The sequence below is a fragment of the Bos javanicus genome, chromosome 5 (genome assembly GCF_032452875.1).
Source record: "Bos javanicus breed banteng chromosome 5, ARS-OSU_banteng_1.0, whole genome shotgun sequence".
Lineage (NCBI taxonomy): Eukaryota > Metazoa > Chordata > Mammalia > Artiodactyla > Bovidae > Bos > Bos javanicus.
Window position 1 is genome coordinate 66,346,067 of NC_083872.1, and position 27,373 is coordinate 66,373,439.

The following is a 27,373-nucleotide window of genomic DNA, read 5'->3' on the forward strand; positions in this document are numbered from 1 at the left end:
TGCAGAGTACATCATGAGAAACGCTGGACTGGAAGAAACACAAACTGGAATCAAGGTTGCCGGGAGAAATACCAATAACCTCAGATATGCAGATGACACCACCCTTATGGCAGAAAGTGAAGAGGAACTCAAAAGCCTCTTGATGAAAGTGAAAGTGGAGAGTGAAAAAGTTGGCTTAAAGCTCAACATTCAGAAAATGAAGATCATGGCATCTGGTCCCACCACTTCATGGGAAATAGATGGGGAAACAGTGGAAACAGTGTCAGACTTTATTTTTCTGGGCTCCAAAATCACTGCGGATGGTGACTGCAGCCATGAAATTAAAAGATGCTTACTCCTTGGAAGGAAAGTTATGACCAACCTAGATAGCATGTTCAAAAGCAGAGATGTTACTTTGTCAACAAAGGTTCATCTAGTCAGGGCTATGGTTTTTCCTGTGGTCATGTATGGATGTGAGAGTTCGACCGTGAAGAAGGCTGAGCGCCAAAGAATTGATGCTTTTGAACTGTGGTGTTGGAGAAGACTCTTGAGAGTCCCTTGGACTGCAAGGAAATCCAACCAGTCCATTCTGAAGGAGATCAGCCCTGGGTGTTCTTTGGAAGGAATGATGCTAAAGCTGAAATTCCAGTACTTTGGCCACCTCATGTGAAGAGTTGACTCATTGGAAAAGACTCTGACGCCGGGAGGGATTGGGGGCAGGAGGAGAAGGGGACAACAGAGGATGAGATGGCTGGATGGCATCACTGACTCAATGGACGTGAGTCTGAGTGAACTCCGGGAGTTGGTGATGGGCAGGGAGGCCTGGCGTGCTTCAATTCATGGGGTCGCAAAGTGTCGAACACGACTGAGCGACTGATCTGATCTGATCTGATCATCATTTTTAAAAACTTAGATTTTTAAGGAGATTAAATAATCACTAAGAAGTAGCAAACAAATACTATTTATTTGGTAATTATCTGGCATTTTCTTCAGTTTTATAGACTTTCTAAAATTCAGTGATAGTAATTTTTGTAGGAAAATAGCCAGGCTCTCTTCTCCCTTATCAAGTAAACTGTTTTGGTTCAAAGTTACATACTCTTAGTTTCCAAACTGTTATAAACACAAGCTAATTGAGTAACAGTGTATTTTCTGATCAGTATTTATTCCTATATTAACCTCAGTTTTACTCTTTGTTCAGCGCAAACAGATTTAGACTACTTCTTCCTACAGTTACGTAAGTCTGTCTCACTACCTAGGGCTAAAAAAAAAGTTTATGTTTATACTTTAAAAGAGAAAAGAACCGTCTTTACTGAAAGTTCTTGGCTTAGGCTTAATATGTACCTAATATTTTAAATAAAAGCACACTCTTTCCTTGGATGGCACATTTTCTTCTTCATCTCAGACTTCCCCCTTAAAGCAAGGCTCCTTAACTTTTATGTAAACATGATTCCTAAAGTGACAGAAGTCCTCTTTAACAAGGTGGTTGATTCCACTTATCATATCTAGCTAAATGTAGTTGCAGCTGGTTTTCTAGTGGTAGTGGTGATAGGTTATAGTGAGTCACCCTACTCCAACCAGTGCCCCTTGTGACCAATGGCATGTACTCATGAGGTAATGGGTCAGAATTCAGGCTCCAGGCTGTGGTTGAGGAGCAGCTTTTCTGTAAGACAATGTTAACTGTTACTGGAATTCTACCCTAAAACTTGGCACCACCTTGCAGCTGAATGTTTCTCAACATTTACAGACAATGACGCGCGCTCAAACTTGCTAAGTGAGATACATCAAGAAAGTACTGGAGGTCCTAGGGGTTCTCCCCTTGGTAATCATTCACTAACTTCTTAAAAAGGTGATACCTAAATGGGATCTTAAAGAATATCAAATCAGCTTGGCCAATAACATGGGGGAAGGAAGTTTCATGGGGAAGAATACAAACTTTCAAAGACACCAGGAAAATGGTACAGTCTGAGAACTATATAAGTAGTCTGCTACAGCTGTAAGAGACAGGGATGCATGGATGATTGGCAAGAAATGAAGCCAGAGTCTTGATGATAAATGTATTTATTTGCAATTCTAAGATGTCAGAGCATATGTTAGGGACAGCAGAGAGTCACAGGAAGACTTGTATGTATGAACAGATGAACTATATGAAGACATCCACTTAAGTTTTTAGTGACGGACTGAAAGAGAATAGAAAACCAAAATGGAGCAATTAAAATAAATCAGGTGAGAAATGATGAAGGCTTGAACTAAACAGCAATGGCATGGAGGCATATGGTCAGATGTGAGATTAAAAATGAGGAAACCACAGTGACTGACATAGTGAGGGGAAGGGAGGAGGGCAGAATCAAGGGTGACTTTCAAGTTGCTAGTGTGGGTAGCCAGTTGAAGTAAAGGATTATGAAGGAGTTTTAGGCTAGGCAGGGGATGCAATGCAGCCAGGAGCGGGTGGAGGGAATGGAGAACTAGCATACGCTGACGCTTATAAGGCTGCTAATTTCCCATTTATTACATTTTCTCTAGAGAGAAAAATCATCATTTAAAAGGTCATTTTAGCTCTCTGTTAGTACAGAAGCTCTACTGTGTATTTCCAGAAGCAAAAAAGAGGTCATGGTCATTGTTAGATATATTTACAACATATATTCCAATGAGTACCAAAATGGATTGGACCCATATGCTCAATTCACATTAAAGTATGTGTCACAATCCATCTGCTTTTAAAGTGTGTCAGAAACAATTTCCAGAACAAATGCCAAATATCCTGGAGATGTTTGGTTCAAATTACCAATCCATACCATTGTACTTGAACTGTTTGCTTGAACTGTTTGCTACTGAAATATATACTAAATGGAGATACGTGAAGGAAATCTGTTCTTCTAGACTTCAAAATATGTTTTTAAATTTCATATTTTGAAAGATAAAATGAGAAAAGGATTGCATATATGAAAGAAAAAAATGCATACATTTTCTTGAAGGGCTCAAGGCCAAGAATTCCAAAGTATACTGCTAGTATAGTATGAATGCCTGGAGAGCTAACATAGCTAAATACAGTGGGGTGAACTAAAACCCCCAAACTGGAAAGACTCTTTACATGTGTCTAGATACTTGCAAAAGAGAATAGTTCTGAATAATCCATTAAGATACATCTTATCCAGGATGAGCTGTGTAGCCAGGTTTGCCTGGATGGAAAACATAACTGTCAAATTTTTGAGTCACAACTTTTCAAAAAAATTTTTTATAAAACTCACACAAACAATATCTAGTTCCATAATAACCATTACCATAGATTACTCTATTTATTTTCCCATCTGGCTCAACCTAGGTCATGTAGAGTAAATTTCCTATATACTAAGGTCTCATACATAAAAAACTGCTGAGTGACTGAACAACAACAAATTAGAAATAAGAAAAAGAGGATGGGGAGGGACGGAGAGAGAAAAAATGCAGCACAGAAAGAAAAGGAACAATGCTTCTTGTGGATACTACTGCTGTCAAACAAAAATGTCATCAATTTCCATCTCTTTTGCATATACAGGTTCATCACCAATTTATTGAAAATACTCCTAAAATGTTTTAAGGCTAGTTTTAGTAGTATAGCATAGATTTTTCACTTTTTAAACATAGCAGACACATTATTTGTGGAGGAGGTTTCCTTGACCATAAAACAATGTATAGGAAAAACATATATAGAGCTTGAATGTTTTTATGAAGACTGATAAATTCAACACCTTGATAATAATATCATTATATCATTAGAACTACTTACTCAAGAAGATCTGGGTCTAGTCCTTCTGATATCATTTTGTTTCTTATTGCCATCACTGGAACACCCTAAACAAAGAGCACAAGATAATTCAATTATTAAATATGCCTCCTTCATAAAGACATACAAATAAACCAATGGAACAGAACTGAAAGCCCAGAAATAAACCCAAGCAACTAATATTGGACAAGAGAGCCAAGAATACTCAGTGGAGAAAAGAGTCTCTTCAATAAATGGTGCTGGAAAAATTAGATATTCACAGGTAAAAGAATAAAACTTGACCACTATCTTGTACCACCCATAAAAACTAACTTGAAATGGGTTAAAGACTTAAATGTAAGACCCCAAACCATGAAACTCCCAGAAGAAAACACAGAAAGCTCCGTGACATGGGTCTAGTAATGGTTTTACAGAAATCATACCTAAAGATTAAGAGACAATGTAAAAAGTAAACAGGTGAGACTACATCAAACTAAAAAGCTACACAGCAGAAGAAACCATCAGCAAAGTGAAAAGACAACCTATGAAGTGGGAAAAATATTTGCAAATCATATTCCTGATAAGAGGTTAGTATCTAAAATATATAAAGAATTCATAAAACTCAAGAGCAAAAAAAAAAAAAAATTAAACAAAAAATGGGCAAAGAACTTGAAGAAACATCTTTCCAAAGAAGATATATCAATGGTCAACAGATACATGAAAAGATGCTCAACATCACTAGCCACTAGAGAAATGCAAATTAAAATCACAATGAGATATCACCTCATGCCTGTTAGAATGGCCATGATTAAAAGACAGAAGATAACAAATGCTAGTGTGGATATGGAAAAAAGAAAACCCTGCGCACCGTTTGTGACACTGTAAAATGGTACAGCCACTGTGGAAAACAGTATCGTATATAATTCTCAAAAAAATTAAAAGGAGAACTACCACACGGTCCAGCAATTCCAGTTCTGAGAGCATATCCAAAAACCTCCAAAACACTAACTTGAACCAATGTCTGCATCCTCATGTTCACAGCAGCACTATTTATAATAGCCAAGACATGGAAACAATCAACATGTCTACTGAAGGATGAATGAATAAAGAGTGTATATATATATACACACAATGGAATATTATTCAGCCATAAAAACCAACAGAATCCTACTATTTGTGACAACATGGGTGGATTTTGAAAGCATAATGCTAGGTGAAATAAATCAGACAGAGAAAGACAAATACTGTATGATCTCACTAATATGTGGAATCTAAACACAAAACAAAAAGCCAAACTCCTAGACAAAGAGATCAGACTTGTGGTTCCAGAGACAGACAGGAGGGGCAGGAGGAATTGGAGGAAGATGGTCAAAAGGTACAAACTAGTAAGAGTTATAAATAAACATGGACTAGGGATGTAACATACAACAGGATGACTACAGATAATACTTGTATATGATATGAAAGTGTTAGTCACTCAGTCGTGTCTGACTCTTTGCAACCCCATGGACTGTAGCCCACCAGGATCCTCTGTCCATTGAATTCTCAAGGCAAGAATACTGTAGTGGGTAGTCATTCCCTTCACCAGGGGATCTTCCCAACCCAGGGATTGAACCCAGGTCTCCTGCACTGCAGGCATATTCTTTACTGTCTGGGCCATCTAACAGTAAATCCTAAGGATTCTCATTACAAGTGAACTTTTTTCTTTTCTTTATATTGCAGCTATATGAGGTTCTGGATATTAACTAAACCTAGCGTCGTAATCATTTCATGACAAAAGTGAACCAAAACATCATACATCTTAAATTTATATTGTGAGGCATGTTAATTATTTCTCAATAAAACTGGAAAAATACAGAAGCCAGAAAAAAGGCCTCCTTCTATATGGTTCATTATTTTACATAACTCTTACTTTGCTTTTATAGTAATATGTGCATAGCACTTGAATAATCTAATAAGGTATATATTTTAAATGACTTAATGGAATCAGTGCTATCCAATACCACATAAGCCCAAATTAAATCATTTTAATTTATCCATTACTGATCTGCTGGATAGAAGCCAGATATCATATTCTCACTCTTCTTATATCACCAAAAAAAAGAAAACACTGATAAGTCAAATGATTAAGGCCTTGGCCGGGATGGTGCCATGAACACTTAACAATATGAATAAATGTCTTTTCAAATCAAGATTTCAGGGCCTTCTCCTCCTAAGTATAGCTATGTCAATGTTCCTTTCATAAGCAAACGGTCCAATTTCACTTGGACACATTACGCACAAAGGTCAAACAGAATTCAAGAACTCTTCTGGGATTACATTATATATTGTCTCGATACCAATACAAACACAATGTAATGATAATCCTAGAAGTGTGTAAGTCACAAAAATATTGAGAACATGTGAATTTCAAAGTTCAGGATAAGAACATCAAAACAGAAGAGGATATGTCAGAAATAAATATAAATTTACTTGAAAAGGGGACTGATTTGATATAAACATTTATTGAAAGCTCACTTATACAGCTCTACGGGGAGCAGATGCAATCAAGTCTCTTTGTCAACTCCTCTGCTTTCCCAAAAGATGAGGAAACACTAATCTGATGCGTTAAATTTTAGGACCTGGATTGTATCACCTTCAAAAGTAATTAAGGTCACCAAGCTTTAAAAGGTTGTACATATGGTGGGACCCTTCTCCCTCATATTGCTTCATCCCACATGGCAGAAAGGCTAAGCTGAGCCAGGGTCCACATGGGAAAATCTCAATCACCTCTCTATGGTGTTGTGTGCTCTTCTCTTTGGCCCTCCCTTGTCACTAGTCGGTTGTGACATTCAGTTTTGAACCTAACGTATAGAAGAGGCAGAAATTCCAGTCCAATTTCACAGAGCCTTACCCGGAAATTTCTGGGCACTAACCTAGATAAGGCTCCCCTGCTTTCTTCTGTAGTTTTTCCTTGTATGTTTTCTGGTCTCAGGGATCTTACAGGGTGAAAATAAATTTACTGGGGTTAGCAGTAGAATTCTACTATCACAATCCCACACCTCAGTGTTTAACACCACAATGGCAGCGCAGTGCTTTATGATGAGAAAATAAAGACATAATCAGCCCCTGCCATCAGAGAGTATAGTCTAATAGATGTGTTAAAAAGATGATCACAGTACAGTCATAAAATTGGTAACAGAGATCTGCACAATGGGCAAGGTGAGATCCAAGGAAAGGAAGACTGAGTGAGAACCAGCAAAAAATTCGCTGAGGTGAGTCTTAAAGAGGGGATAGGAATTTATTAAAAACAAACAAAACACAAAGACTTAGAAATATATATAAATCTTCAAATAATCTATTATACATAAACTTGTTTCAAAAATATTTTAAAGAACAAATATAGGTATTTCTCTCCAGAAGGCTGATTTTATTTTACATTTCACCCAATAAATATGTATTGAGATCCAGGCAAGTATATATAAAAATATGAGAGTAAAATGTGTCAGGAGCCACCACGGGAGATCCCACCCATGACAAAGGTCATGCGGAGAAGACCTGACAGGCAAAGGCAGATTAGGACTCGAGGGATTCCCTAGACCTGCTCGAGCATCTACCCCGAAACCAAAATCTGTCTCTCTACTGTTTACTGTATTATGTCTTTCAATCACTCTTTTGATATTAGCAGGGGGCTATCTCTGACCACCTTTTTTTAGAGAAAATCAACTTAGGGCTCTAAATTGATAAGTCTCCTGGGCATGAAAGGAATATTTTTATTTTAACCCCTCTGTTGGCATTCTAGCTTGCTTGACAGGTTTTCTTTTACTCTTATAACTAACGCACATGATTGTTCACAACTTCCCAACCATGAAAGGCACGGGAAGCCTAAACATTCTAAAAGTCCTAATGAGCATAGAGTCCTTTAAGGGGTGAAAAACTATTAAAATAGTACTGGTAAAGGGCTTTATTATTGGGCCAATGCTTGCAGCCAAGTTCCCATATCCCTTATCCATTGTGCACCTGGGAGTGCATTAGTTAATGTAGTTGAAATGTAAGAAAAACAAGTAGTAGCCTTGGTATTAACCACATCAGACCTTTGAGCTAATAAGTTCTTTCTTTGTTGTGACCCACTGCACCTTTGCTCCGTGAAAATGTAACTGTTTAGTACTTTCTGAGGCTGACACAGATTAGAAATATAAAGAATAAACACTTCAAGGGAAAACAAGTTTTCTGGTTGATCAACCTTTATCAAAGAAGGTTCATAAAATGTCAACAGGCCTCCAGGTCAGAAGATAATGTACATAGCATAAGACCCTTGTTTATAAAAAGGCAATACAAAAAAAAAATCCTGGTTTCAATAAGGACAAAACTGCTGGAGTGTTTGGGCTGACTCTGAATCACCTTGCATCTTTCATTTCCCTCTATGTACAAGTCAGGGTATCAGTTCAGTTCAGTTTAGTTGCTCAGTCGTGTCCGACTCTTTGCGACCCCATGAATCACAGCATGCCAGGCCTCCCTGTCCATCACCAACTCCCGGAGTTCACTCAGACTCATGTCCATCGAGTCAGTGATGCCATCCAGCCATCTCATCCTCTGTCAGGGTATAAAAGCTCCTTTTAAAAATAAAGTTACGGGTCTTGCTCACCAAAGCTTGGCCTTCCCCTGTCATTCATTCGCCGACGCCGTCCATTCTGAGGGTACCTTTAGATCCTGCTGTGGCTGGACTCTGACAAAAATGGATCATAAATTTATATGCAGAGATTTCAAAGTTAATAACCATATACCTGTCACCAAAGTGGTACAGTTCAGTTTAGTCGCTCAGTCATGTCTGACTCTTTGCAACCCCATGGACTGCAGCAAGGCAGGCTTCCCCTTCTGTCACCAACTCCTGGAGTCTACTTTAACTCATGTCCATTGAGTCGGTGATGCCATCCAACCATCCCATCCTCTGTCATCCCCTTCTCCTCCTGCCTCAAATCTTCCCCACCATCAGGGTCTTTTCAAATGAGTCAGTTCTTCCCATGAGGTGGCCAAAGTATTGGAGTTTCAGCTTTAGCATCAGTCCTTCCAATGAATATTCCGGACTGATTTCCTTTAGGATGGGCTGGTTGGATCTTCTTGCAGTCCAAGGGACTCTCAAGAGTCTTCTCCAACACCACAGTTCAAAAGCATCAATTCTTTGGCACTCAGCTTTCTTTATCGTCCAACTCTCACATCCATACATGACTAGTGGAAAAACCACAGCTTTGACGAGACAGACCTTTGTTGGCAAAGTAATGTCTCTGCTTTTTAATATGCTGTCTCGGTTGGTCATAACTTTTCTTCCAAGAAGCAAGTGTCTTAATTTCAAGGCTGCAGTCACCATCTGCTGTGATTTTGGAGCTCCCGCAAAATAAAAGTCTGTCACCGTTTCCATTGTTTCCCCATCTAGTTGCCATGAAGTGATGGACCAGATGCCATGATCTTAGTTTTCTAAATGCTGAGTTTCAAGCCAACTTTTTCACTCTCCTCTTTCACTTTCATCAAGAGGCTCTTCAGTTCTTCTTCCCTATCTGCCGTAAGTGTGGTGTCATCTGCATATCTGAGGTTATTGATATTTCTCCCAGCAATCTTGATTCCAGCTTGTACTTCATCCAGTCCAGCATTTCTCATGATGTACTCTGCATATAAGTTAAATAAGCAGGGTGACAATATACAGCCTTGACGAACTCCTTTCCCAATTTGGAACCAGTCTGTTGTTCCATGTCCAGTTCTAACTGGTACTTCCTGACCTGCATACAAATTTCTCAAGAGGCAGATCATGTGGTCTGGTATTCCCATCTCTTTTAAGAATTTTCAAGTTTGTTCTGATCCACACAGTCAAAGATTTTGGTGTAATAAATAAAGCAGAAGTAGATGTTTTTCTGGAACTCTCTTTTGCTTTTTCGATGATCCAATGGATGTTGGCAATTTGATCTCTGGTTCCTCTGCCTTTTCTGAAACCAGCATGAACATCTGGAAGTTCACAGTTCATGCATTGCTGAAGCCTGGCTTGGAGAATTTTGAGCATTACTTTACTAGCGTGTGAGATGAGTGCAATTGTGTGGTAGTTTGAGCATTCTTTGGCATTTCCTTTCTTTGGGGTTGGAATGAAAACTGACCTTTTCCAGTCCTGTGGCCATTGCTGAGTTTTCCAAATTTGTTGGCATATTGAGTGCAGCACTTTCACAGCATCATCTTTCAGGATTTGAAATAGCTCAACTGGAATTCCATCACCTCCACTATCTTTGTTTGTAATGATGATTCCTAAGGCCCACTTGACTTCACATTCCAGGATATCTGGTTCTAGGTGAGTGATCACACCATTGTGGTTATCTGGGTCATGAAGATCTTTTTTGTATAATTCTTCTGTGTATTCTTGCCACCTCTTCTTAATATCTTTTGTTTCTATTAGGTCCATACCATTTCTGTCCTTTATTGAGCCCATCTTTGCATGAAATGTTCCCTTGGTATCTCCAATTTTCTTGAAGAGATCTCTTGTCTTTTCATTATAGTTGACTGGAATGCGAAAGTAGAAAGTCAAGAAATACCTGGAGTAACAGGCAAATTTGGCCTTGAAGTACAGAATGAAGCAGGGCAAAGGCTAGTAGTGTTTTGCCATGAGAACGCACTGGTCATAGCAAACTTTGTCTTCCAACAACACAAGAGAAGACTACACATGGACATAACCAGGTGGTCAATACCAAAATCTGATTGATTATATTCTTTGCAGCCAAAGATGGAGAAGCTCTATACAGTCAGCAAAAACAAGACCAGGAGCTGACTGTGGCTCAGATCATGACCTCCTTATTGACAAATTCAGACTTAAATTGAAGAAAGTAGGGAAAACCACTAGATCATTCAGGTATGACCTAACTCAAATCTCTTACAATTATACAGTGGAAGTGAGAAATAGATTCAAGGGATTAGATCTGACAGACAGAGTGCCTGAAGAACTATGGACAGAGGTTTGTGACACTGTATACGAGGCAGTGATCAAGACCATTCCCAAGAAAAAGAAATGCAAAAAGGCAAAATGGTTGTCTGAGGAGGCCTTAACAAATAGCTGTGAAAAGAAGCGAAAGGCAAAGGAGAAAAGTAAAGATATACCGTTTGATTGCAGAGTTCCAAAGAACAGCAAGGAGAGATAAGAAAGCCTTCCTCAGAGATCAATGCAAAGAAATAGAGGAAAACAACAGAATGGGAAAGAAGTGGGACAGATCTTGCCAAATTAAGTTCAAATTATTTTTAATTACAATCTTTATTTTTAAAATCAGAAAATGTATTAAAAAATTTAATCCTCACTTAAAAAGAAAAAAAGCCCAGAAAAGAGAGCTGTAGCAAGAGTCAGAGATGCCTTCTACAACTATAATCTCTTATTTTGGCTATGGAGGAGAAAAAGTTGAGGTCTCTACAGCTTGCTAGGTTAGAGGAGGCTGGGAAAGCAAAGGCTTTCAGATTCACAGGTTACCAGGAAGACTCTCTTGTGGAAGAGGCAAGGCTGCCATTTACCGGCCCATCTACATATTCACCTTCATAACTGCTACATTTTATATTATAAATTTGTTATGTCTAATCTATTAAGACTCTGATAGCAACAGATACTTTAATGCATCCTAAATACTAGATGGATGAAAATAAATAGCATCATTGTAGAATTCTCTTCAAAACCATACTTCTCAAAACAATACTGTTCCATGGGGCAATCTTTTAAGGTATTCTGCAAAGTGAAATATGGTAGGTTTAGAAGACAAAGGAGATAGAAGACAAAAGTTTGGATCTTTTGCTAGCTTATGAGGTTTAAGGATAAATGAAAGATAGGGAGAAAAAAGGCAATTACTTGCTTTAGGGCATCCAGTGTGAACAGACTCTAACATTTGGAATAAAGTATGCTCAAGATTAAAACTTGCACGACTTTAAAAATATATTACCTGGAGCTAAGACTTGAAAGATTTTGAAATAAAATGTACTTAATAATAACTTTTTAATAAAAATTATTTAACAGTAGAGGAGAAAGCTGATCACTTGAAATACAAGTTTGGAAATTTTTACTTGATAATTTAAATGCCACTCAACTCTTTTGTGTAACAGGGAAAGTTAGGAGTTTGAAACACTGCATAAAAAACACTGAATTGCTAGGGAGAAATGGGAAAAGAGCAGAGTTAAGGTCATACTTTAAAAAAACTTTCAGTTTTTATTAACTATGGTTTGATGGTATAAGGTCTTTGAAACTCAACTACATGATTTATTTATTATAATTTAGCATAATCCACAGGATATCATTGGAAAGGTTATATAAATAAGTTATAAAGCCGAGAAAACAGAAGGGAGGAGAAATGAGGATTGAAAAAAAAGTTTCCTAAAATACAGCAGAGTAAGTGTGTTACGGGATTGGAGAGGGGAGGTAGTGGGTGGAAAGGGAGAAATGGGGAACAGAGAAGTTGGTAAAACTAGAAAAGCTTCCTATTTTAACATTAGTTTCCTGGAAATGGTTATAGTATAAGAATAAGAGAAGCCTGAATCTGTAAGCTCTGTATTTTATCCTTAGTTTCTTAAAACTGGTTACATCATGAGAATATAGCTATTATCAAAATTTGGTGCATCTTTAGTCATTTCTGTATATGAATATAAAGAAAAATACATACAACTATCTTACCCTATATTAAAGACTTTTCCATTATCATTACCTTAACACAAATCTGATTAAAGCGCAATACAAAAATAATTTGGCCTATGTTCCAAACAATCTATTTCAAAGAGATTTGCTGCTATGTTTCCAGAGATGTTGCTTAGAAAATGTTGTTTTGCTATATTCCTCCTTGGAGGTTAAGAAACAGTCTGGCTTGTTAGACATCAAAAAGAAGCGTCCAATTTCTGATCTCCAAAAGACAAAGCTACTGGTGGTCTAAGGAGGACATGAGAGACCTCAAAACTGAAGTCTACTAAACTGTGGGATTATTTTTGGCAAGTGATAATGATAGTTTGTCCAACATAAGTAATGAAGAAGAGAGAAGGCAGCCATAAGCCTGATGTTCCAAAAACTCATGTCTGTATTTGCGTCACTGGAGAAAGTGTGTAAAAAAGCCACACTAATGAAATTATGATGGCAATACTAATAGTTAAACACTACTTTCTTATATCACAAAAACTGTTGGGAGGATTACAGGACTGCCAGTATTTACATCTATTTATTATTATGTTAATGAAAACCAAGATACTAAATTCCTTTATAAATCCTGTTGAAATTCTCCTACAGTTTTAGATTAGAAGACGGAGGGGGAAAAAATAACCCTCTTACTCAATCTAACAGAAATAAATGATTTTCCTTTTTAAAAATAATAATATACATATTTTCAAGTTTTTTCCTCTCAGTTTATGAGCTTGTATCACAATTCAGTTATGAAAGATGGAAAATATGTTATCTCTTATTTAGGTAAACAATAAGGATCTATGGAGTTGATAGGTAGATGGTACTTTTTGTTATGGGAAGGAAGAGGGAGTGAGTAGGAACTGAAAAAATGCTATGGGTTAGAAAAAAGCAGCCAGTCCTCCAATCAGGCTGTGTTTACTTAAATTTTAATTTAGGTAAATGGATTCAACCATTCCTTTGCCTTCTGATTTTCAATAGTGCTGTATTTAAAATATCTATTCCATTATATGCAATATAAGGTATTACATTTAGAATATAAATTTTAGGTGAAGTAGTCTATATAATAGATAATAAATGTTTACTGAACAAATAACATAAAAACAATTACATGCTCAATTATCTCCTTGTGAAAGCTTTCCATGAAGGGATATAATATTTATTTAAATAAATCTCTTATCTTAATCACTGTAAAATGGATGATGGCTATCTAAAAAAAAGCAAGCTTCATTTCTAATGACGTACAGATTTAGAAAATGCTATGATGCTGATATTAACTCTCATACTGCTGCCACCAAGGATCATTAATTTGAACCTAAAAATGTGGTCAAAGAAGAGGCTCAAAAATCTTGCTAAGCTGCTAAGTCACTTCAGTCGTGTCCGACTCGTGCGACCCCATAGACGGCAGCCCACCAGGCTCCCCCGTCCCTGGGATTCTCCACGCAAGAACACTGGAGTGGGTTGACATTTCCTTCTTTACAAATCTTGACTAGCACTAAATACAGTGGTTTCTATGGAGCTAAAGAGTAATTTCTTTTTCAGTGATTATCTCAAGTGATTATTATCCCAGTGAGAAAGTGTTTCCCACTGACTGCCCATCAGCTATCTTTAAAGATGTAAGAACAAATCACACGATAAAATGGACAAAAATGACACCAGCCATGATGACCAAGGCCCAAGCAGTTATTATTACTTCATTCATAAAATAAATACGTTAGCAGTTCCATCTATAGCTTTTAGAAATGTGAACTAAAGTTAACCTAAATGCCTATCAAGAAAAACCCTTAAAGAAATTATTTCAAAAACTGAGGGATATATTATCATGAGATAATTCACAATACAGCTCTATCGATTTCCTCATGTGTTGATTTTCCCCCAGGATACTCCTGTAATATGGTAACTATTAGGTGTAACGACCAAAAAAGCACATGCTGTTTTCTTTGTACTCAAGTAATTGTTGATTTCACAGTACTCTGTGGAAGACTCATTTCCCCCCTTCATTACAATGCAATGGTAATATCTATAATCTGAAGTCTTGCTTTGTTAGGTCAATTAATGCTATAACTCCATTATAAACGTCAGCTACACTACAATCCCTAATTTCACTCAAGTGATATTTGTTCTCTGAAATATGTATTAATAGCATTTTCTAAATTTAATTATACTTTTGCTTTCAAGCAATTAAAAACGTCAAAAGAACTTCTATAGCAAATCATTTTGGAATTTGTTGCTTAAAAGTGTAATAAATTCAGATGGACTCCTGTTCAGTTTTTGAAAACATTATTATATATGCCTATTAAAAAGGACTCAATGAAATACCTGCAAATATGGTAATAAAAGCTATACACATACCAGAATTCTTAGTAGTTAATTATAAGGATATTCTACTGATCAAAATCACAGAATATTTACTTCCGAATAGTCTCATAGTGGTAATGTGTTTGAATTAGTGTTTCAGGAGTCTTTCATTCAGTGCTCCTAGTGATGCATTCAAAGAAAGATGACAAAGATGAGGCATTCTATGTGGGTTCAGAACCACAATGAAAGGGACTGAATCAATTGGTCATCAGCACATGGTCTAACCAACCAACTGAATGAAAGTCATTCATGAACTTGGGCTAGAAAAAGAACAAGAAGAGAGAAGTTAGGATGCTGTCTTATGAAAAACTTTGGTAAAATATAGGTACATCTGGAATTTTTTTTAAAAAACTTCAGTATTAAGTATACAAAAGAGGTAGATATCTTCAGGTAAAGATAACTTTCATTTTTTCCCCAATAAAATTCAGTATTTTAAAATCTACTTTATTTCCCTTTAAAACATAGTTAATATTAGCATTTTCTCCAAATTGTAGCATAATACTTACCAAAAAATTAATTCACAAATGATGTTATCAATTCAAGACAAATTATCTTCTATACTAGGACTGACCACCTCCTTGTGAATGCTTATGCTGAGATCCTTGTTAGAGTGTGGTACTAAAAGTGCCTTCCTGGGACTTTCCTGGTGGTCCAGTGGCTAAGACTCCATTGCCCAGTGCAGTGGGCCTAGGTTTGATCCCTGGTCAGGGAACTAGATCCCACATGTCGCAAATAAAGATCCCATACAGGATGACAAAGACCCAACACAGCCAGTAAATAAACTTTAAAAAAAAATGCTTTCCTCAAGTTGATGGTCTCTAAAACCTCCATGACACTTTATCCTACCTGAGGTGAGCCCATTTAGTTATTAAAGCTCGTTTGCTTCTCTGGTCTTTACTTTTTCTCCCATTAATTTACACATCTTAAGACAACTTCTTTATAATTAAGGTGAAAATCACCAAATTTCTAAAAAGAGTAAGCAACTACTTAATTTACATTACTATTATTTCCTCCTTACCAATCTGTAAAACTTTTATGTGAGGGCCCTTACTTCTGTCATAGGTGGTCAGCAGGAAAAAACACAGATGGGGAAATCAGCTGGGTAACTAAAAAATACCCAAATTATAGTTGGTTTCAGAGTAAAAGAACCATACCACACATTTCAGCAAATATAAAAACTGTCATTCTTAGTAAATCTTCAAAAGCTTCCTTATGAACTTTAATAGTGGTGTACTGTTCTTTCTGTCACAACTTCTATCGTAAGAGTTAAGGAGTTGTTTACATTAGTTGGAATGAAAGATATGAAGTCAAAAGATAAAAATATTTTTCTGCTAAATCCCCTGGTCTTTATTGTTTCCCATTTATATATCACTTAAAAAAATCCCTAAAAAACTTTTTAAAGGAAATTCCTACTAAATTTAAAACTACCTTAAGCTTATCCTCTGCAGCCATGAAATTAAAAGACCCTTATTCCTTGGAAGAAAAGTTATGACCAACCTAGAGAGCATATTGAAAAGCAGAAGGTCCGTTTAGTCAAGGCTATGGTTTTTCCAGTGCTCATGTATGGATGTGAGAGTTGGATTGTGAAGAAAGCTGAGTGCTGAAGAATTGATGCTTTTGAACTGTGGTGTTGGAGAAGACTCTTGAGAGGCCCTTGGACTGCAAGGAGATCCAACCAGTCCATTCTGAAGGAGATCAGCCCTGGGTGTTCTTTGGAAGGAATGATGCTAAAGCTGAAATTCCAGTACTTTGGCCACCTCATGAGAAGAGCTGACTCAATGGAAAAGACTCTGATGCTGGGAGGGATTGGGGGCAGGAGGAAAAGGGGACGACAGAGGATGAGATGGCTGGATGGCATCACCGACTTGATGGATGTGAGTTTGAGTGAACTCTGGGAGATGGTGATGGACAGGGAGGCCTGGCGTACTATGATTCATGGGGTCGCAAAGAGTCGGATACGACTGAGCGACTGAACTGAACTGAACTAAGCTTATTCTCTAAAAATTCTCTCCCCTGTATTAGATTGCTTACTTCTACTTCTTTTTCTTTCTTTTGTGTACTATTCTGGTGTTATAATGAATGTAACGCAGATGAAGAAAAGTTTATTGGTGCTTAGCAAAATAAATAAACTGAAACAAGGAATTAAATCTGAAAGAACTGTTTCAGATAAGCTGTCCCACACATTACCTGAATTATTTTACTTATGAGACTGAAGATACAAAATATGATGTGGAGAATAAATTCTTACAGAAATATAATCTTTTCATATCTACTGTTAAAAAAAAACTGATTTGACAAATTTAGCACCCTAAATTTATTACCTTATCAATTATTTTTAAAAGAGGATTATTGTGTGTTCCCAATTCTCTTATGTGGCACTTATTCCTCCTTTAAAAAGTTTTTATTTACACTAATTCAAATTATCTGATACATTACTAAAAAACAAAGAATTCATACAGCAGCCAAATAACCCTCTACAACTCTACAGGAGATAGACATCTGTGTAGATCAACTTGTTGGTGTGTGACCATTCATCAAATATGACTAAGAATTCTAAACCCTCCTGAAGTATACAGTTCAAAACATGTATATATTTCTAGAGATTATAAACACCATAAATAAAAATAGTTATGGTTAAACAACTAGTTCCCATAAACAAATTATTGAAATCAATACTTTCATGGCAACTGAAGGCTACACAAGGATAGCTATAATGAAAAAATATACAAGCATTAACATTCTGAGCTGTATGGTTATGGGCAAAAGTGGTATTAGTGAAGATTATATGAGGAACAGATAAGCACCAAGGCAGGTGAATCACCAAATGGATACTGACAACCATTCAACTCAGTAGTCTCTGCCCACTACATGCATTCCCTTCAGTGTTCTAAGGAAAACAAGAAATCAGGAAAACAGATACATAAGGAAAAGCAAGAAATTTCAAATGTGAATTTAGCAATACTGTTGTTTACTGCTCTAACAAAAACATGTAAGAAAAATAAAATAGCAAGGAATAAACATAAGAGCAAATACATCATAAAAGCAAAATTTTTTAACTTTAAATGTGTACATGGCAAGACTGGTTCTGACCTTCCAAACTTTCAATTTCAAGACAACATGGGAAGGATTCAAAAAACAGCCAAAATATTGAAAAATCGTAATCTGGAAAACTGGCATGATAATTCTTTACATGTGGTTTCCTTAGAGGCTGGTTCACTGACTTTATCTGAGAATAAGTAATTTCAGTAGTGCTTTTTTTTTTCTTTGCCAAATACAATAAAAAGTACCTGTTCTAGGTTTTCTAATTACTCAGGCCATGGCAAAGGATGGGTTGTTACCTCAGGGGCTCTCCATTGGCAGCTAATTGTCACATTAGCTTAGGAAAAGTCTTTATCCAATCTTTCTTAGGTTTGATGAAAGACAGAATGTAGAGGAAACAGGACGACTGTGGTCACTGAGTTCCATTGTGTATGCTCAGTGCTCAGTCGTGTCCAAATCTTTGCCTACAGACCCCATGGACTATAGTCCATCCGGCTCCTCTGTCCGTGTGATTTCCCAGGCAAGAATACTGGAGTGGGGTGCCATTTCCTTCTCCAGGAGATCTTCCTGACCCAGGGATCGAACCGTCTCCTTCAATGGCAGGTGGATTCTTTACCATTGCGCCACCTAGAAAGCCCTGAGTTCTACTTATGTCAACTCAAAGTAACTACTCATGCGGTTTATCATTCTGCTAAGCTTTGCTTCTTTATTTCAAATGGGAAGAAAGTTACAGTCAAATGGAAATGAAACTGGGAAGGAAAAATATTTTCCCTTTTCCATTTTCAAAGTTGGCTAAATTACACAATTAAACAGACAAATATGTTCACTTTTATCTTTTCTTTATCTACATTCATATGTGTGGGTAATCAGTCACTGTCCATGCCAGCTTTTACCTTCAATGAACAGTGTGATACTAAAACACCAGAGAAAACTGTCTGCCCCTAAACCTTTTTGTAATGAAAAAATATTGACCTTGATACTGATCAGTAAACTTTAGCTATTATAAAGGAAACAAAACACATATTAAAATACCTACAGAATTAGAAATTTTTTTAAAGTGATATAGAGTTGTTAAAACTACATCTGCAATACTGCTTTCCATACCTTTGACTACATATGAACCAGCAGCTTCTCCTTTTGACTATATTGTTAATCAGTGATGAGAAACCTATCCTGGAACTCTCTACACCATAGGAAGTCACATGGAGGTCATATCACAAATGAGGTTTTAAAGCCCTGAGCCACTCTTAAAAACCTATGCCTTACCTAAAAAGCATTCTACTTTATGCTTGATTAGTTTCCCCAGGTCCAAGGTGTATAATTTCTTGATGCACATTTTAAGAATCAGTTGGAGATGCTTTCCTTAGGTAATGGAAGTCACATTTCCCCAGGCCAACATCCAGGCTGGCAACAGATACATCAGAACCACCAGAACCAAGGAGATTATTCAATTCACATTTAAAGCCAGCCAAAGAAAACAGAGGTTAAAAAAAAAAACAAAAAACAAAAAACACTAAGTGTCCGAAGAGACTGTTTTGGCAAATATGGTTTCAAAAAATACAAGTCATTAGCTTCTTAATGTGGAAGTCGGATTTTCCCAATGAACAATTTATTACTGGCAAAGTATTCACCAAGCTCTGCCAGTAAAAAAAGGGGGGAATTGTTGGAAAAGTGATCTAGGCACACAATTCCAGTTAAGTTATAAATGCAATATGTAATTTAGTAAAGACTTGCGCTGCACTATTATGACAACAAACGTTAAATCAGAATCAATTATGTGCCACATTTGGAACACAACAATATTACTCACTGAAAAATCTTGTGCAAAACTTCCTTTAAAAGGAAAAAAAAAAAATCAGAAAAAGCCAGCAGGTGTTCTAGGAACATTCTTTAATAATGAGATCCAATTTGGAGATCAATTAATGGGTCAAAAATCTAGAAAGAACTTTAGATATCGTTTTATGAATGAAGGGACTGAGATCTTAAGAGGCAATATGGTCAGAATATGGTCACGTGGGATTGCGTGACAAAGCTAAGAAAGTATAGTGTGATGCATCCGGAAGTACAGCGTAAAGATCTGGGTGTCCTCGGAGGCACGTGAATGGTCTCAGAGGTAAGTGGTTCCTGGAACTGTAGTCATTCTTGTATCTCACAGAAGGCAGTAATCCAGGGGTGAAAGAAAAAACAAATGAGACTAAAAAGCAAGGTACCGTTTATTTCCCTGTGCATTGGTACTTGTGATTTTTCAAAGACTCTGTTGGCTTCTGTTTAAAGCAGTTTATATTAATTAAGTAGTTTTAATTACCGCATCTCGAAAGTGGATTTACAGGGATGTGACAAGAGAAGCAAGGCCAATATTAATATAAAAGCAGCACACTCCAGGAGACATCTAGGACACGGGAAGAGGAACTTTCCAGGGTAGCTTACAAAGAAAGCCAGAAAAGACTGTAGTCATCCTGATACCCAGAAAGCCTGAATTTTTTTTTTTTTTTTAAGTTTGTGTTTGTAAGTTATAGGATTTTCTGTGTCTTCCAAGTGATCACTACATTGGAAGTCAGCAAATTCAAACTTCTATACAAATGGAGAAGCTTAAAGAGCTTGAGAAACACACTCACTGTCTTCTGAGAGGGAATGGCATGGTTCTAAGTAATAATTCAGGAAGGAAGGAAAAGCAAAGATTACAAGAGGGTTGAGGGCCTAGTAAGCATTAAGATTTTGGAAAAAGATGAGAAACAGTATATGTGGGATTACAGGTATAAGACACTGCTTATGTACAATGGAGATAAGACAATCTCTTCAACAAGTGGTGCTGGGAAAACTGGTCAACCACTTGTAAAAGAATGAAATGAGAACACTTTCTAACACCATACACAAAAATAAACTCAAAATGGATTAAAGATCTAAACATAAGACCAGAAACTATAAAACTCCTTGAGGAAAACATAGGCAAGACACCCTCCGACATAAATCACAGCAGGATTCTCTATGACCCACCTCCCACAGTAATGGAAATAAAAGCAAAAATAAACAAATGGGACCTAATTAAACTTAAAATCTTTTGCACAACGAAGGAAACTATAAGCAAGGTGTAAAGACAGTCTTCAGAATGGGAGAAAATAATAGCAAATGAAGCAACTGACAAAGAATTAATCTCAAAATTATACAAGCAGCTCATGCAGCTCAATTCCAGAAAAATAAACAACCCAATTAAAAAATGGGCCAAAGAACTGAACAGACATTTCTCCAAAGAAGACATAGAGATGGTTAACAAACACATGAAAAGATGCTCAACATCACTCATTATCAGAGAAATGCAAATCAAAACCACAATGAGCTATCATCTCACTCTGGTCAGAATGGCTGCAATCAAAAAGGCTACAAACAATAAATGCTGGAGAGGGTGCAGAGAAAAGGGAACCCTCTTACACTGTTGGTGGGAATGCAAACTAGAACAGCCAGTATGAAGAACAGTGGGGAGATTCCTTAAAAAACTGGAAATAGAACTGCCATACAACCCAGCAATCCCACTGCTGGGCATACACACCAAGGAAACCAGAATTGAAAGAGACATGTGTACCCCAATGTTCATCACAGTGTTGTTTACAATAGCCAGGACATGGAAGCAACCTAGATGTCCATCAGCAGATGAATGGTAAGAAAGCTGTGGTACATATACACAATGGAATATTACTCAACTATTAAAAAGAATGCATTTGAATCAGTTCTAATGAGGTGGGTGAAACTGGAGCCTGTTATACAGAGTGAAGTAAGTCAGAAAGAAAAATACCAATACAGTATACTAACGCATATATATGGAATTTAGAAAGATGGTAACAACAACCCTGTATGTGAGACAGCAAAAGAGACACAGATGTATAGAACAGTCTTTTGGACTCTGTGGGAGAGGGAGGTGGGGGATGATTTGGGAGAATGGCATTAAAACATGTATAGTATCATATAAGAAACGAATCGCCAGTCCAGGTTCGATGCAGGATACAGGAAGCTTGGGGCTGGTGCACTGGGATGACCCAGAGGGATGGTATGGGGAGGGAGGAGGGAGGGGGGTTCAGGATGAGGAACATGTGTACACCCGTGGCAGATGCATGTTGATGTATGGCAAAACCAATACAATATTGTAAAGTAAAAAAAAAAGAAAAAAAAAGAAAAACACCAATACAGTATACTAACACATATATATGGAATTTAGAAAGATGGTGATGATGACCCTATATGCGAGACAGCAAAAGAGACACAGATGTAAAGAGCAGACTGTTGGACTCGGGGAGAAGGCGAGGGTGGGATGATTTGAGAGAATAGCATTGAAACATGTGTATTACCACATGTGAAATAGATTGCCAGTCCAGGTTCGATCCATGAGACAGGGCACTCAGGGCTGGTGCACTGGGACGACCCTGAGGGATGGGATGAGGGTGGATGTGGGAGGGAGGTTTAGGATGGGGGACACATGTATACCCATGGCTGATTCATGTGAATGTATGGCAAAAACCACTACAATATTGTAAAGTAATTAGCCTCCAATTAAAATAAATTAATTTACAAAAAAATGACACTGCTTATGGAGCAGTAACTCAAATTTTAAATGACAATAATATAAAGACAATTAAAAACGAAAGAAATCATATTACTGCCCTCAAATTAGTGTCCTGCGGCACTGTTAACTCCCTTTTGAGTACAGAATGGTTATTTTGGGGATCGTAGGCGTAGATTTATTTTTACTGTTGGTATATAGAGATTTCTTTCAGAAAGACAGGTTTCTGCAGACCATGCTCTCTTTCCTTTTTTTGATACAAACAATTCCTTAAATTCCAGAATGCAGGCTTCTAAAATTCAGCTTTGATAACATGTAGTAATGTGTATGGTGAGTGACAAACTACTTAAGATCATAACAATAAGACAAAGTAAAACTCGTTTGATGAATTATGCGGATATGGTCTTTCTCTATGTTAGTAACTAAATTTTTAGTAAGTGGATAAGCAAGAAAATCTTACTCTCAGAAGTTGAGGAAAAAATGGGCATTTTAATGAAAATCCACAATGTTCTTGGGAAAGTGAAACATTTTCTAGTATTGATAAGATAATTTCTAATAAAGTACCCTCTAGAATTAGCTGGGGTTAAGCTCTGACATCAAATTTCTTTTTCTTTCTTATATTCCTTGCTCTCAGTTTCTGTCAAGGAACTGAATTATCTTGGAAGAATAAACAACTGTTTAGAATAGGAAGGTAATTTACTATCCTGGAGTACAGAGATACAAAGCTATCTAGATTATTCTCATGCTAATGACAGAAACTGAAGGATTCAAAGCCACAGATTGCAAAGGGTGTCTAATGACTCTTCTCCATTTGTGTGAGGTATTTTCTAAAGGAGGGTGGTATTGTACTTTAAAGCTATAGTTTTGTAAAGACAATGATAAAGGAAACACAACTAGCTATGCACATGTTGCTGAATCATATTTTAGGGATGACTTATGACACTAGAATGATTATACTCTTGGAAAAGTGTTAAATAATTTAGAAGAACCAAAATTATGCTTAGCAAGACCCACAGGTATGATCAAGGGGCTTTAAACTGAAATCAAAGGATAAGAAAATTCCTCAACTACAACTCTGAGACTACGAACAACAACAACATCATAGGAGAGAAAAATAAAGTAGAAGAACTATGAAGTTAAGAGATATAAACAAATAGAAAACAAATCCAACCACCTAAAAAGAAGTGTGTGTGTGTATTTGTACATAGCAAACTTGAAATTTCAAATAAGTGAATTTTAGGGACTAACATTAGTGGGAAGGAATTCATGAGTGGCAACTGACATTTGAAAGGAGTATGTTACAATGTTATATAATGGAAGGCAGAAGATACCTTTAAACCAATTCATATAAACTACTTGGAGATTCTTGAACATGGGATAAAGGAATCATCAAGCTAAGTTAAAAAAAGGTAAAGGCTGTATTACCAGAGGGGACGTACTTTTTGGTCACCTGATCAGATGGAGGATTTAGGTCAAGTTTTCCTGAAACAGGTTGCAAACAAACACAAGGATGAGATACAACCATGATGGGCAGGTGACATTAGCTCTTTATATGTACTGGCAGCTTTAATTTCATTCAAATCAGAGCATCTGACAGACTCCTAAGCTACCCTGTTGAAAACTGCATCCTTCAACAAAGGAAGCAATGAGGGGAACTGATTTAATGATTTCATACTTAAGTTTAAACAAAAAGCCAGAACTAAATGATGATGCAGAAGTGACAAGAAATCTAGAGTGACCATGCCAATGAAAGACAATTCTGGGCTCTGTCAAACAAGTTGCTACATCTGCAATTGGATATTTTGAAGGTCACTCATGATATTCTTAGGAGACAGGAAAAATAGTGGATTTATAGATAGCTTAGTAACTGTCATCTGAAGAGTAATGATAGGCAGGTTCACATCAACCTTGAGGGTCTATTTTTGGTTTGGGTCTATAAAATATTTTAAATCAATAACTTGAAAAAATAGGACATTTATACACTTCCAGGGGATACAAATTGGGAAAGAGTTAATATGCAGGATAAAATAGTACATTCAACAAATACTGGGACTTCCCTGGTGGTCCAGTGGTTAAGACTCCACACTTTCACTTCAGGAGGTGGTGGCTTGATCCCTGACTAGGGTAGTATGATCCCACATGCCACTCAGTGTGGTCAAACAAAAACAAAAAAGAACAACAACAAAAAAACAGATGTTGATTGAGCAACCTTATAGGCAAGGTGTTAAAGTGAATATAAAGATTGGTCAAGGCATAGGTCTTTTGCTCATGATTTTCTTTTAAACACAGTAGATAAAAATATTTTTAAATTATCAAGAAACAAGATATGAAGTAATAAAAAAAATACAGATAAAGCGGTTGAACAGATAATGAAGGGAGACATCACCTCTGGCTTTGTATGTCAGTGGGTTCAGGATCCAAGGTAATGTAGTTAAAGTGTTCATAGGAACGTGTCAGATGAGTAGAATCTGGACAGGTAGTGATCAAGAGGAGGATCGAGGTTCAGAGGTGGAAAAGCATGGAGCTTATATTGAGAAAGTTTTGTGGTTTTGTCTGAAGAATGAAATGTAGGACAGGGAGCAATAGGATACAAAAGTTGGGTAATAAGGTTCTGGGATACAGGTTGGCACAATGAACTAAAAACAATAAAATTAAATTTAACTTGGATGAACTTATAATTTCAAAGCAAAGATGTTGGTCCCTGCTTTCTTCTTGAAAATTATTACCCCCAAATACTAAGGCAAAAAAGAAATAACATGAACTCCAATTTTAATGACTAAGAGGCATCCATGAACCACAATAAATGGAAATTAAAAGCAGATAAAAGAATGATGACTTAGCAGAGCAAAGGAAGGCCAAGTCCATGTGCCTGAAGAGGAGGATACCACAAAGAAGCAGCACTTCCAGAACCCTGGAAATGTTTAGGAATTAGAAACACCCGTACCAAAGGCAGAAGGAGGCAGAGGACCAAAATCAAGAATGTTGGGTTAAAAACAGCAAAAACACTGAGGCAGAAGAAATTAAACTCCTGCTCATGGCCACACCAAACAAAAAGGATGGGCTTGAGCTAAGAGCCAGGTACCACTATAGAATAAGATAGTTTAAAAAACTAATTTTAAAAAATAGTTTAAGAAATAAGGAAATAGTTTTAAAAATAAGAAAAACAACAATTTATTGCTTCTTAAATGTTTTTAGATAAAAATTACTTGAATGATGTTATAAAACAGTGTAAAATATTTGTAAACAGTTCTTAATCAGAAGAGCATTTTCCAAAACACATATGCTCTGGCTCCAAGTCTCAACTACAGAGATTCTCGTTTAATGGGTGGGAACTAGCAACCTGTATCCAGAAAGTTTCTTACTCTGAAGACCACTGAGCTAGTGTAAAAAAAGTAATCTATCACCAAAACCTATCAAAGGTTAAAGTGGCATTTCATTTTCATTCATAGGTATATCCTATGTGTCTGGTATGGTTCTAGGCTCTGGGAATACCAAAGTAAATGAAAAATCCCTCACCCTTGTGGAGTTTATATTCTAGAAGCAGGAGAGACACCAATAATGTATGTAAAATATGTAGTATTTTGCACATAACTGAATGGTCATATGAAGAAAAATACAGTTGGGAAGGAGTCAAGGGAGTGGGACCAGAAAGAAGGTAGTATTTCTGCAAATATTTGAAGTAAGAAAAGGAAAAAATGATAAAGATATTTGCAAAAAGTGTTTCAGGGAGAGAGAACAGATGCAAAGGCCCTGAGTTAGGCAACTGTCCATTGATTTATTTAAGATACACCAAGGAGGCCCATAGAGCTGGAGCACAGTGAGTGAAGATAAGAGATTAAAAAGGTAATAAGGGAGCTGAATTGTACAGGATCTCACAGGCCTGTGAAGGACTTTGGCTGTTATTCCTAGTGAGATGATAAGCTATATGATTAGAAGAATGAATATGTAAAGAATCCATTTACAGATATACATACAAACATATGATATATGAGCTTCTGAAAAACAATGAAACTTGTCTAAGTAATTAATAACAAAAATAAAAATGTTAAGTGGTGTCTGGAAACCTTAGCTGGCCAAATAAATCTAGACAATACTTAATATGGTACTTTAGAACAAGTGTTTAATAAATATTTGTGGAATAAATGGAAATGAATTTACACTGAAAAAGGAGATTGAGAGTTTTTCAAATTCTTGTAAAATTTGAGGCAATGTATTAAGAATATAACAGTTACCCTAAAATGGGGTCTTTTATTAAATATTTCATGGTAGTCTTACAGATACAAAGTAGATTTTACTATTTCCTAATTATATCAGTTAGGCAAGAAGAGACTAAATAAAAAGCCTTTCACAGTTACTCTAAAACTTTTGAGTTTTCTTTTGTTTGAAAGAATCAAAGACATAGTTTTTAACAGTTCATATTTTAAGCTTAGCTTAAGCTTTCATCGGTTCTAGTTTTAAAAATTCATTCATCATGATTCACACTCAAACTAGTGCCATTTTATCTTTATTAGTTTAAAAAATTTATACATTTTCACTCCAAAGTCTGTTTTTTTCTCCCCAAAGCCTAAAACCCAGAGTTGTGACTGCCAGTGAAGAATTTTGAAAGTGACAAAGCCATTTCTTCTGACAGTTAGAAAAAGTGAATGCACTTTCTTCTCTCCATTGTCACCACTGTAGCTTCTAAATAAGCCAATCTACTCTTCTTGGTTGTCAGATAGTCTTTGTTTTTAAATTATTTTGGTGATAATGCCAAGGTCAGCAAAACTGTTCTCATTTAATGTTAGTATACTTCTTGTGCCTGATAACAAAAATTTTACAAAAGCATTAAATTTTTTGATCAACTGAAAAACGACAGTTAGCTCCTTCCACTACTGTAATAGGACTTTCTACAGGAATGAAAAGAAACTAACTTCTGCAGTTACAAAACAGCAAATATTGTGTTATATTTTTTTGCATCATACCATGTAATGATGATTTCTTAGAAAAATTACCCATTCTCAAGTCATAATATTAAAAGCATTACTTTATATGGCCAAGTAACTTATGCTCTTTTCTGTGAACCAAA

The 27,373-nt window shown here is 36.6% G+C and overlaps 1 protein-coding gene across 4 annotated transcripts in view; it reads right to left on the bottom strand.

The window, feature by feature from the left end:
• WASHC3 (WASH complex subunit 3) overlaps window positions 1-27,373 on the bottom strand; it is a 58,749-nt gene that overhangs the window by 18,726 nt on the left and 12,650 nt on the right. For all 4 annotated transcript variants that reach the window (XM_061417096.1, XM_061417095.1, XM_061417094.1 and 1 more), the window contains one exon: window positions 3,743-3,807. In XM_061417096.1, coding sequence (XP_061273080.1) covers window positions 3,743-3,807 — 65 coding nt within the window. The remainder of the gene's footprint in view (window positions 1-3,742; window positions 3,808-27,373) is intronic.